General features: G+C 35.7%; 1 protein-coding gene across 1 annotated transcript in view; it reads right to left on the reverse strand.

Moving 5' to 3' along the window:
* Positions 1 to 121: 121 nt before the first annotated feature.
* The window catches only part of LOC126829327 (protein mesh), a 72,244-nt gene continuing 58,115 nt past the window's right edge, over positions 122 to 14,250 (reverse strand). Inside the window, exons 9-18 of the mRNA XM_050559133.2 lie at positions 13,630 to 13,901; positions 11,878 to 12,021; positions 10,783 to 10,944; positions 9,074 to 9,217; positions 7,408 to 7,533; positions 6,462 to 6,710; positions 5,114 to 5,299; positions 3,497 to 3,653; positions 3,055 to 3,150; positions 122 to 2,298 (exon numbers count right to left, since the gene is read on the reverse strand). Of these exons, the coding sequence (XP_050415090.1) occupies positions 2,211 to 2,298; positions 3,055 to 3,150; positions 3,497 to 3,653; positions 5,114 to 5,299; positions 6,462 to 6,710; positions 7,408 to 7,533; positions 9,074 to 9,217; positions 10,783 to 10,944; positions 11,878 to 12,021; positions 13,630 to 13,901 (1,624 nt within the window). The 3' untranslated portion in view covers positions 122 to 2,210. The remainder of the gene's footprint in view (positions 2,299 to 3,054; positions 3,151 to 3,496; positions 3,654 to 5,113; positions 5,300 to 6,461; positions 6,711 to 7,407; positions 7,534 to 9,073; positions 9,218 to 10,782; positions 10,945 to 11,877; positions 12,022 to 13,629; positions 13,902 to 14,250) is intronic.

The raw sequence follows: 14,250 nt of genomic DNA on the forward strand, positions 1-14,250 counted from the left end.
AAAATTATACTTAGCTCAGTGCTGAGCTGACTTATTATATAAAAAAAAAAGATCTTAATTTTTATTCCTTTAAAAAAAAAGCCTTGAAGAAAGTAAAATTATGCTTAGCTCAGAGCTGACATTATTATATATATATATATAAAAAAAAACAATCTTAATTTTTATTATTTATTAACAATATTTATTCCTTAAAAAAAAGCCTCAAAGATGTAAATGAAATTATGCTTAGCTCAGAGTTGACTTATTATTATAAAAAAATAAATCTTAATTTTTATTACTTATAATTTTTTATGCTTTAGAGATTATGGAGGTTAAAATAAATATTTAAAAAAATGATTCTACTTTCTGTGTTTGTAAAAATTATTATGTCACAGGGTCAAGGTCAGGAGAAGAATTGAAGAAAGTGAGCAGAAGTGCCTTAATATATGATCCATAGGGGTACTCCATTGAACATTCTGGAATTCAGTTCTCTCAATCCCAAAAATATTGACAATCCAACGAAAAGGGTGATTTCAGGCTACAACGTATCATTTTTATTCTACAACAGAATTTCGAATTTGGATGTGGTAATTGGAAAAATTGTAAATAGGCATTGATTGAAATGTCAAAAGTTTGCGCAGACCAAATCAGGGTAGTGTTCATCTTTAGTCTGGATGATAGAGACTACATATAAATAAAGTCTTCAGAGTATTCACTCCCTTCAAATAGACTCCACCGCGCATTATATAAAAATAAAATATTTTAAGAATACTGTCTTTTTATTAGCCAATAAATGATTTTGGCCTTAATTAAGCCAATGAAATGTGAGTAACCTTAAAATATATTAAATTTTATGACCAAGACCCCAGCCTTATGGTACAGGCCAAGAAAAATGACGATGTCCCAAATTGTGTGATTGCTGCAACCCCACAAAGAACAGTAGTGTGGAACTGAATGGGGGACCAGCTGGTCCATTTCATTGCTGTCAGCCACGTCTGGCAAATATGCCTGAAATACAAGCCCTGATTCCAATCAAACCATTATCTTCAGAGAGTATAACTCTACGTATATATAACAGACTCTTGGAAATTGACAGAATTGCAATGGCACTTGTGATACACCATTGGGTTGGGGATGATAATGTCGCATGCCGCATTAATAATTGGAGGGATATCATCGTTTATTTTAGGCTCCTGTCTACTGATATTATGAAACTGTTGGCTTATTATAATATTCACATATTTAAGTATAATGACAACGGTCTTGAATACATTAATAATAATAATAATAATTAAAATAATAATAATAATAATATACATTTAACGGTGCAAAATATACGATCCCTAGCAACAACTAAGCATACAACGTGTAGACTAATTTTTTTCACCCGTATATGAAATTTTAAATGGAATTTGGAATACACACGATATCAATGCAAAAAAAAAAAAAAAAAAAAATCTTATTGTTAATTTATTCTAACTAAAAAACCACTAAGGAGTCATATACACAAATATTGTGACACATGTACTAATACAAACAATATATGTACTTAATTCTTTGGCGATGTTGTCTCAGTTTATAATGATCAATACATTCCATCAATTGGTGATTGATTGATTGATTGATTTCCGTAACAAATATATCAACGCACACATACACTAGACACATATGATGATGAAATGCATTTGTTTGTTGTTTATTTATTATATTTTAAAACCATTCGTCGGATGACTTTATTATCCCTTTAAGTCGATATAAAGTCAAACTGACTTGATTCTTTAATTTGCATTTCTCTTTTCAATTCAAATTTACTTCTCTCGAGCACTATTCTCTCTGACTTTCAAACAAACAACACGATTTTCGTCCTCTGTTTTAAATATGTTCTTTTCCGTTCTTGGATTTGTTATAATCCACGAACAAAAACATCCGTAATAAATATTTTTACTATACATACATATATATATATATTATACTCATCTGGAATAGTTTTTACTTGATTCTCTGTGAATCACAGTTTCTTTTTTATTTTTCTGTAATGAACAAAACTTTGCACTTACAAAATAGTACAGATATCCTCTGAATTATCTTCCCTTGTCACATGGTTCTTATCACTATGACAACACAACAATTCAGTCAGACAATCACTGATCATTATCCTCCACAAGTAATTGTTTCTATGGTGATAAATCCAGCACAAGCTGTAACATTTAAACACTTTATTTTCAATAACGCTAAAAGTATTCTGAATATATATTTGGATCTACATAGTCCGGGCGGGGTATTTTAAAACGCCCTGCGTCGCTGCTTAATTTTTGGAGGCTGAAAAAAAAGGAAAACACATGATTAATAAAATACAATTTATGATCAGTACAGGAGTTGTGTATTCTATGGTTACGGGTGCCATTTTGTAATGAACAAATAAAAACATATCCTAAAATAATAATAGAAAAATCTAATGGACTATGCGGGCGTAAACGACTGCTGTTCAATTTGAACTGTTTACGTATTTCACTGAACATAATTGATTAGAAATTACTGAAATTACTGAATATAAATCACTTATTCATATTATATTAATATGTGTGTTTAGAATAATTTTCGCCTATTTCAAGGTTCCAAAAATTTGAGCATACGCCCTTTAAGTGACGAAGAATCGAGTCAGTATGTCAGTTGCAAATGATGAGCCGTAAGCAGAATCTCGATATAAGGAAACAAACCGAACATGGTTAGCTGAGCTGGTGCATGCTATGTTGCGAGCAATTGTTATGTTGAAATCTTTGATGGTCACTGTGGGTTAGACCTTTCTGTGGGGGGATCTGTAAAGAACCCTCACCTCCCGATAACCCTAACCTACAATGTCGCCAACAATCACGTGCCCTAACCTTATTCACATCTCAGCGACCGTGATGAAAATTGAGCTGGCCTTAACAAATAGACTTAGCCGGTCACTGTGGGATTATAAGAATCAATCATGTTTTAGCTGCCCTGTTTGAAGTAACTGTTGTGCTTAATTTTGTCGATGGTCACAGTTTGTGGAATTGTAAGAATCGCGAAATACATATTTTTAAAACTGACCTTTCTAAAAAGGAAGGGTTTTCAAAGACGGGAGATGGAATGTCTGATGATGAGGGAGTAAACAGTTCTGGTATTTCTACGGATTCATATTCACCACTAAAAAAAGAAAACAAATAAACATGATCACCATTTTTATAATCAACAAGAGAGAGAGAAATGGGGTTTAACATACACTTGACACAAATTAGGTCATTTCAGGACTAACATAGCCTACCATTCAATTTTATTTCAATAATTTGCTTGTGTGTATAAGTCTTAAGTAGTGGGAGGAAACCAGAGTACGCGGAGAAAGCCCACGAGGTTGGACAGGCAGGGAATTGAAACCATGCCAATTGACTCAATGTCAGACCTTATGATCAGTTAAATCATTCGCCTCCCCTTCCCCTCTCGTCCACACACACAGACAAATTATTGATGAAAGTATGAATTATGGAAAGCTTACCTTGTATACCGTTTTTTGGGTGCACCACATCGTTTTTTACACACTCTGCTGACTAGTACAATACCAATTATAATAACAAGCACTAAAATAAAGCCACCCAATACCATGCCTATCAGTTCTGCCTGTTTGGGAGTTAAACTTGACGGTGCCTTTTTCTCTGAAAGAAAAACAGAATTTTTTTTATATTATTAGCTTTCATCAATATTGATAGATATCCAAAACTACTAGCACAACCATAAAGCAAAGCAGCACTACTTTGCTGCATGGTAAATGATGAAAAAGGTATTCCAACACAAACTGATTTCAACAATGGTTTAATAACATTTGTTCATCTGGGGAAGCTCTTTAGAAATCATTTAAATTTGTTTATTTGCATCAAACATCAGTAGATATAATATAAGTTATATATAGGGCTGGTCTTCTTTTTAAGAGACTCAACTACAAGAAATGAAATGGAATGGGTTTTAACGTCCTGGGAGCCGCGGTGGCTAGTTGGTTAAGACGCTGGCTCGCTAGCCTGGAGGTCGGGTGTTCGAATCCTGCATTGGCTGAGAAAGTTCATCTGGATTTTTCGACGTGGTTTTCCCCTTCAGGGCCTGACAAAGACAGCTGTCTAGTCCTTTGGATGAAACGAAAAACCGAGGTCCTGTGTATACATTGGAATGCACGTAAAAGATTCCTTGGCAGTTGGATATAAGAGTAGGCGATAGTGCGGCTGCCCGGGCAAAATTTCCCTCATAGCTCACTGTGTGGCGTATGCTCGTCTTCATTAGCCCAGTATAGGAGCAGAACAGTAGGACGTTAAACCCCATTTCATTTCATTTCATTTCATTTTAACGTCCTACTGTACTGCACTGACTGGGCATACACCATAAAGTGTGCTATGACGTAAATTTTGCCACTACAGCGGTGCTATGGCCTACACTTGTATCGAATTTCAACTGCCAAGGGATCTTGGTTTTTCGTGCCATCTGAACGACCAGAAAGTTGTCGTGGTCACAGGTCCTCCGTCCTGCACAACTGACAAGGAGAAATCATGATGAACTTTCTCGACCAACACCCGGACTGAACCCGTCAACTCCAGGCTAGGGAGCCAGTGTCTTACTCACTGAACCATCATGGTTCCTGGGCTCATCTACAATATCATGGTTTTCAAGGAATATTAAAATCCCTCAAATGAAGATCAGCAGCGTCAAATATGTATTATGTAAGAGCTAAATTTGCCTAAAGCAGGTATTATTTTGGCTTTAAACTTTATATAAATTACTATTTAGACATTTATTAACATGACAAGCCCATAATCTACTCTCTAGATCATCGTATGGATTTAAATGGATTAAAATACCCCCCCCCCCCACCGAGATTGAAAAATATAATGATAAAATGGAAAATCAAGACTTAGCCTTGATTGTCAAGTATCGTTGCTAGGATAATAAACAATCTTAGCTACATCTTCAAACAGAGATAAAGTGGCTCAGCATAAAGTAATTTGAATGAAATTTTCAATATATTCATTTTCCATTATCATTTTTTGAACTATTATAGCGAGAACGACCAGTTCTTTATCTAAATCTTACATAACACATCTTTAAATATATTGAAATATTTACTACATACCTTGGACACAACGTGGAAATACGCCACTCCAGGTACCATCTGCTTGACATTTTAAAACAACACTTGTGACAGGAGGAATAAACTGAAATCCTTCATGACATACAAATGTTACGTTAGATCCTGGCTTATATCCACTCACGGTTCTGTTACCATTGGTTATTTCATCTACAAACGGACATCGAACAACTACGGAAAAAAAGACAAAAATCCCGGTCTAATACATTATTATACACGAGCGCATGAAAAAGAATGAGAGAAAAATGGGATTTAATGTCCACTGAACAAAAATTTGGTCATTTAAGGACTAACAATTACAGAAAAAAAGACAAAAAATCCAGGTCTAATACATTATTATACACCAGCAAATGAAAAAGAGTGAGAGAAAAATGGGATTAAATGTCCAATCAACACAAATTCGGTTATTTAAGGACTAAAATATGGTTCAATCTTATTCGATACTTCGTTTGCGCTTAAAGGATCTTTAGCAGGAGGAAATTGGAGGACCTGGAAAAAAAATATGATATGATTGGCAGGCAACAGTACACCATAACAAGTACATGCTTGGGAGCGAAAACCATGCCAATTTACTCAAGAGAGAGAGAGAGAGAGAAGAGAGAGAGAGAGAGAGAGTTTAACATCCACTTAACACAAACTAGGTCATTTCGGGACTAACATATGGTTTAATTTTATTTCAATAAATCGCTTGCATGTAGGGATCTTTAGCAGTGGGAGAATACCAGAGGACCAAGAGCAAATCCACCAGATTGGACAGCTTCCCCTACTCCTTGTCACGTACAAGTGAGGAATCAAAACCACTTGACTCAATGACAGACCTTATAGTGCAACCATTTGCCCCACCCCCCACTCCCCCCAATTTACTCAAATAACAGACTGTATGATCTATAGCACATGCAGGGGTGCGTCGTGAGGGCCAGGGTACCAAAAGATAGGGGGGCCCTTGGCCTCTAGAAAATTTTGAAATTTGTCAATTCCGAGAACGCTGTTTAGAGCGCCTCTAGCATTCCAAATTCCAATATAGACATCTGGCCAAGGCATGCACTAATAGCTGATAATGAGAGTGCGAGAGCCGGTTCGCGATCGACCAGAGAGCAATTACATATCTACCATTTAAAAATGAATAAACTAGTAAAAAGGTTGAAAACTTTCATCATTAGGGCATGGGTGTACATGTATACCCCAGAAAAGGGCAGGGTACCATTTGCATACCCTGGTACCCAGGTTCCGGTGCCCCTGAGTATATGTGTCAGGCCACTTGAACATCCAACCCGCCCCCCCCCCCCACAAGTGATAACCAACAGAAACAATCTCAAATAAAGTACTCGCTCACCTGGTTGTGTGCCTTTCTTTCGTTCTTCGAAAAGCGTTGCAAACTTTTTGGTTGCTTGCGCAATGCTTTCTTTTTTGGTGATATCTAAATCATATCTACATTGTTTGTTTTCACCACATATTTTATTTGTTTCGTTTGACACAGTTAGATTAATAGAATCTATAAAATCAGGCACAAAAGATGAGTTAGCGGCCACAGAACTCAATCCAACATCCCTTGTAAATAAACTGTCTTTTTCTGGCACAGCCCCTGTGGATAAATTTACATGGACATTAAAGAATCAGTATATTAAAACACAATTAAATCCCGGATCCTATAATAGCATGATTAAATCATGGATCCTACAACAGCATGATTAAATCACGGATCTTATAACAGCATGATTACATCATGGAACCAATAATAACAGCATGATTAAACTGCAAATCTTATAACAGCATGATTAAATCATGAATTCTATAACAGCATGATTACAACATGGATCTTATACAGCATTATTACATCATGGATCCAATAATATCATGATTAAATCACAGACCCTATAACAACATGATTAAACTGCAAGTCCAATAACAGCATGATTAAATCATGAATCGTATAAATGCATGATTACAATATGGATCATATACAGCATGATCAAATCATGGATCCAACAACAGCATGATTAAATCACAGATCCTATAACAAACAGCATGATTACATCACAGACCCTATAACAGCATGATTAGATCACAGATTAGATCACAGATCCTATAACAGCATGATTAAATCATGGATCCTATAACAGCATGATTACATCATGGATCCTATGACAATGCTGGGATCATCAAATGTTTGAATATAACTAATTCATATTGATTACTAATGCTCTAACCCAGAGAAATTGTAACAGATTTAGATTTGGCAACCAGTATTTTAGGTTATTTATATAATTATATATACTTACATGACATTCCAAATCCATAATGGATATCTTTCATAGTAGATTCACTTGATATTGAAGTTCCATTACGACTTAAAAAATCATCTTTCGGATCACCGTTATAGTTACCTAGCAACCCTTCAAGTTGACCTGTTCAAGAACAACAATATATAGATTTATATAGATTAACGGAGCTAAATCGCTAACATTTGGGACCTAGAAATTGACAAAAGTGGGTCGCAACGCATATAATACTGTAGTATGAATGTATATAAAATGATTTACATTCAATGGTTTCCGTTTTTACTCCAATTTCAAATCAGTTATGTTCGGCGAAATAAGTCAGCAGTCTCAAGCGAGTGCAAATTTCAAGCGTCTGGTTATTCCAGTCTACATATGCCGTTTGATTTGGTGCAATGTATCTAGCCTCGTCCCTCGAGTCTCTTGATACAACTGGGGCTGAAGCGCATTATGGTACACGATTCGTGTACCAATGGTAAAATGTTTATTTTGTCTTAAATATTGGATATCAAAAGCCATCTTTTTCCGGTAAGATCACAACATGAATGTTGATTTATTGACAAATAAATTGTGTTTTCAATGTTGAAGATTTTGGATGATAATGAGTTAGAGACTTGTCTACTTTAATATAAAGATAATTCTTCACAATAGAAAATGAACAAAAAATTCTTTAAGAACAAATTCTTATAATAAAGATTGCAAATCAGTCCTAATAAAGTTCTCGACAATACAAAGTGAAAAAATTTGCTTTAAACATACATTATGCAAGCGCTAAATCTGCTTATTACAGGTCTTTCTTTAGGCCTTAAATGTTATCTAAATTATCAATTAGACATATATTAACTTATCAAGACCATAATTAACTTATCAAGACCATAATTAACTTATCAAGACCATAATCAACTCTAGATGCCATCTTCAGCCTGCGATATTTAGTGGATTTGAATATGTTTTGTGATGGATGATTTAACGTAAAACTGGATAATCGAGACTTCGTTTATTATGGTAACAACAGCCGTAATTGAGGCTAATCTAAAACTTAATCGCTCATATATTGGTTCAGAGTGAATCATATTGACTGAAATTTTCAGCATATTCTGTTTTCATTATTCTTACCTAAACAAATACCCATTTAAGAACAAACTCTTGACATAGGATATAAAGATCAGTTAAAATGAAATTTAATCAACTGAAATTAAATATTTTATGGCAAGGTAACTGAATAGCACTAACATCATGAACTTAGGAGTCAAGGTGGTTAACCCATCAAATTTTGGAATAACAGAGGGGAGTACTCAAATCATACAGAAAAAGGAAATATATTAACAACTGTGACCGTAGATTGATAGAAGTTCTAAATTTGGCCAGTCCATGTGTAACATAAAGACAGAGAGAGAAATGCGGTTTGTTTAACGTTCACTCGATACAAACTAGGTCATTTCGGGACTAATATATGGTTCAATTATATTTTAATAATTCTTTAGCAGTAGGAGGAAACCGGAGGTATGGAGAAAACCCACGAGGTTGGACAGGCGGCCCTAATCCTTGTCACGTACAAGCTGGGAATTGAAACCACGTCCCTTGACTCAATGATAGACCTTATGATGCAAAGTCCACGCGTTAACCATTCGGCCACCCCTGGTGTGGAAATAAATATACATGTATTTACCTTTTAATGTTGGTGATCCAACCATAATCATGATATTTAAGAGATCTTGTGTAGCTTCGACTAATACAGACATTCCCACAGAATCCATTACAACAGTTAACTGTGAGGTGGCATTCCCTGTATTATTCTTATATACTGTTAAACCTGTTAAATAACAACATTAAAACACTTGATAACACTTATCAATTAATATAATACAACTCTAGGACAGAAACTTAAAAAACTAAAATATTTTAAAATTCTGGCCTTATATTGGCCAAGAAAACAAATCTATAGAGAGATTATCAGGTCTTGCATGCTATAAATTCTGGGGACTGGTACTTTAAACTACAAGTGTACATATATAGAAGGGATGTAAATTCAGTCTGATATTTCATACAATCTGATTAAAACACAGATAATTCCAAATTTCGTTTTACTTATATGTACTACACTAGTAACTGGAAGAGTTGGTATATAACCTAAGTTCTGGTTGATGTGCGTACGTAACTAACGTATGAAAATTAAATGGTAGCTGGCTTTTTTTTTCGCACGTATACAGTGAATGGCCATTTTGCTCAGTAATCCCAGCCAGAATTTGGCTATTTTTTTAAAATTGCGTTAAAGTTTTAAATTTTTGTTTAGAATTGAAATAAATTAACTTTTAGTCAATCCCCACGCTAAAAACATTAACAGAATTGATTGCGAATATCTGAAATAGACACGACCGAAGCACAAAATAGTGCCAATATGCCGAAGTCAAATCTAGAGTTGTAGATGATGTTATTTTTATGAAAAATCATTGGAAGAAGCGATAAGACGTTCTGTACGGATTATACAGTCCTAAAGGCTGCAAGAAGGCTATTGTTTACAATGTAACATTGTGTCTTGTAACGTTGATAACGATCATAATGATGGTGTTTACATTTGTTTGTTGATGTGACCTCATGACCTGTGACGTTTAGATAACGTCATATGTATATCATGGCTATTCACTGTGTCAGAGTCACTTCTCTGCAGGTAGGGTGAGTCTGTCGTTCAGATTGGTTGATGTGAAAGATTAGCCAATGAAACGGTAACCCACTAGAAACATCAATGCTGTTTAGCTAATCAAATGTCTGACGTCAAAGGGTCAAAAGCCGATTGTATGACCCCGACGCGACCTTCCACTACAACAGGTCAGATCTTCAAAAGTATAAAAAAACGAAACGAAATATAGATCTGTACTTTAATCAGATTGCTTACAACTAAAATATCAGCCTTTTCATCCCATCTGAACAACTAGACAGCTGTCCTTGTCAGGCCGTCCTTCCTGCACCACTGACAAGGGGAAACCACGTCAGAAAATCCTGATGGACTTTCTCTGCCAATGCAGTGATACATTATCTAATATTTGTGACTGTCGTTTGTTTGTCTGTCTGTCTGTTCAGGATTGGCGGCTACACTAAGGCTGTACCGAGGCTGAAATTTGGTATATAGGGGTGGGTCAGAACGGGCAATAACATAGACCTGGTTGCGTTGGCCTACCACTTCCGATTTCCGAATAATGCTACTCCCGCTTCATGGCTATATCTGTGCTTTGCGGCTAAATCTATTTGTTAAGGCCAGCTATTTGTTAAAGGTTAGGGTTGGTATTAGCGCTAGCCCTGTTTACATCTTGTGATCTTTGACCAAATTATATCCGTGCTATGCGGGGTCAACAGCTAGTATTAGATTGAAATTACCCATACCATTTAATTGTGAGGTAGAGTCTAAATCAGTTTGTTCAATTTCTTCACCATTAACCAAAACTTTGACAAGTTTCTCTTCATCCCTTAAAATCTCTAAACGATCTGATGTATTCATAACCTGCATTGCTATAGCACTAAATATGGTGGCCTTTTGTAATGTGTCTGTAAATATAAAACAAACAAATCACTTTTACTACAATCAAAAAACAGAGACAAGCAAAATATTTATATGTTTCACCTTACTGAAGACAGATGAACTCTTGGAGAGAGAGAGAGAGAGAGAAATGGGGTTTAACTCCACTGACACAAACTAGGTTATTTTGGGACATATACATGGTTCAATTTTATTTCAATAATTTGCTTGCGCGTTGGGGTATTTAGCAGTGGGATGAAACCGGAGAACCCAGAGAAAACCCACAAGGTTGGACAGGCTACCCACCCTACTCTTTGTCACATACAACCGGGGAATCAATGACAGACCTTATGATACAGCGCGCACATGCTAACAATTCGGCCATCCAAACCCCCCAGATGAACTCTTGGTATTATATACATCATTCTTTTTAAAATATACATTGCCAGGCAACAAAACAGACGCTGAGTTGTCCGAGCATTCAATAAAGATTGTTACATTGTAAAGCTTCATGTAAATTCACAGTAAAATCTGCATTCTGTATAATATCATTGGTACTTTCACAAGATTATATAACATAATCAAGGGCAATAATTCAATAAATATTGATCAGCAATTGTTGCAATTGTTATTTTTTGCAATAATCGAAACAAATTAAGTTCAAGAAGTTCAGATGATGACCATCACTATTATAGCATTCTCATGTTTCAATAAAGTAAGCTATGTACCTTTCTATAAAATCTTTAAACTTTCAAGGGGGGTTGGATGTCCGAATGGTTAGCACGTGCATGCTGAATCATAAGGTCTGTCATTGAGTCAACTGGCGTGGTTTTGAACACATTTAAAATAATAATAATAAAGCTTTTCACCATTAATATCTCTAGGCCCTAGACTTTACGGTTATTTTGAAAATGATATTCAATATTGAACACATTTAAAATAATAATAATAAAGTGTCTCACCGTTAATATCTCTAGCTTGATCTGCTCTAACCTGAACTATGACTGATTTGTTTTTATCTTCAACTAAAATAAATTCTCCGACAGCGTTAAATGTAAAACTTTTACCATCTAATGTAACAAGATGTGGATCTCCTGCTGCTTGTGCTAAAATAAACATAAAAATACACATTAATGATACATTATGTAAGATTTAGATAAAGAACTAGCCATTCTTGCTATAATAGTTTGAAAATAGATAATGTAAAATGAATAATTTGAAAATTTCATTCAAATTACTCTATTGCGAGCGACGATATTAGCCTTTGAAGGTTTGACACGACGTGTGCAATAATTTCAACCACCATACTGGTTGTTCGAAGCTAAGTCTCGCTCCTCCATTTTTAGCTTAAATCAAAATATGGCTGAACTGTTTTAATCTATTTAATATCGGAGAAATCCGATGCCATCGAGAGTTGATTATGGCCTGGATAAGTTAATTAATGTCTAATTAATAATTTAGAAAACATTTCAGGCCTAAAGAAAGACCTGCAATATGCAGATTTAGCTCTTGCATAATGTATGTTTAATGATGCAATAGGAAACAAAAATGAAATGAAATGGAGTTTAATGTCCTACTGTTCTGCACCGGCTGGGCTAATGAAGATGGGCATACTCCATACAGTGTGCTATGAGGGAATTTTGCCCGGACAGCGGCACTACTCTTACATCGAATTCCAACTGTCAAGAGTTCTTTTACATGCACGTCTAAACAACTATTCGGCGCATGCAAAGGCGTCTTTCCTGTGGGAGGAAAATCGATTTAGCAGGAGTAAACCCATAAGGTTGGAAGGTGCCCATATCTCCTATCCACATATGTTCACACCAGAGATTGAAACCACAATCCTAAGACAGGGGTAAACTGTCAGCTAGAGCTCAAAGTGTGACACTCTGGACCATGGAGGAATGCTCACTAGTCCACTGGTTCACTGATATATCTATTATAGTGGTTGCGTTAGGGTTAGGGTTAAGGTACACTAGTCTGCGGGTTTATTAGTCCACCAATATCTATTATCAGGGTTGGGTTAGGGTTCGGATTATGTTTTTTGATACCCATAATTATAGTATTTTTTATAGCGGTGGACTAGTGAACCCCTCTCGGACCATCAGAGCATCGTAGCCCCTGTATATTTTGGAAGAATATTATATACCCATGTTAACACTATAGCCATAGAAATGGGATTCCTGGTATGTTTACACTAGAACACTGGGTTGAACTTTTAGTCATTTTGGAATGGAATTTTGCTGTACTTTGTAATTGAAGAACACAATAAACAATCTCAATCGTCTGAAAATATTCAAATACGATCAACATGAAACTTAGCATACCTCTTCCTTGGAAAATTGTGCATCAATTCACGAACTCCTAATTGGCGGCAAAGAGAGAGAGAGAAATGGGGTTTAATGTCCACTTGACACAAACTAGGTCATTTTGGGACTAACATATGGTTCAATTGTATTTCCAGGAGGACCTGGAGAAAACCCACGAGGTTGGATAGGCGACCCTACTGCTTGTCACGTACAACCGGGGATTTGAAACCACGCCAGTTGACTCAATGACAGGGCAGTTCCTTGGTCCATATAGTACTATAAGTAATAAGTAATTCTGATTAAATTTCAAACTCTTTCTAGAACACCTGGTTCAACTTCTTGTCATTATGTAAAGTTAATTTCATTTTTAAATAAATATATCTGATTAAATTTGAAAACTGGTACCTGCAGCTGGTGGTTCGTAACCTTGACATGTAGCAGGAAGTCGATAGTGAAGAAATTCTTTACACAGAGTTTGATTGGTTGAATATTGACAGCAGTGAAGAGAAGGCAATATATCTGATTTCAGATAAGTGAAGAAAGGCACAATATTGTCTCCCTGATCTCCCTGAGAACGGTAATGATATCTTGTTAGTGTTCCCCCTCCCTCACTTTCCCGCGCGTCCAATAATTCACCGTCTTTATCGTAACAACACACCTCACTGTTGGCTCGAGATCTACAAATATAAAACAATAAAATTCTTAGTCTTGTAATGTTGTTCATTAAATTCATTTTACTGAACGAATAGCTACAAGTTTTACAACATCTAGACGTTGCTAGACTGGTCTGTAATTCCTGAACTTATAGCTACCTTATCTCCCTTTAATGCAGACACATGAACAATAGCGTCCAATCAGAGGTTATGACACAAACACACTCAAATCAAACATGGCAACCTCCACAGAAACCTTGACACTGAGGAATCTTGAATTTTGCAACTCGATTATCACAGGTAGAAAGCACGAAACTTGGTATAAGGGATGATTGAGGAATCGAAATCAGTGCCGAAATTTGCAGGGTATTAC

Source organism: Patella vulgata, chromosome 1 (genome assembly GCF_932274485.2).
Source record: "Patella vulgata chromosome 1, xgPatVulg1.2, whole genome shotgun sequence".
NCBI lineage: Eukaryota > Metazoa > Mollusca > Gastropoda > Patellidae > Patella > Patella vulgata.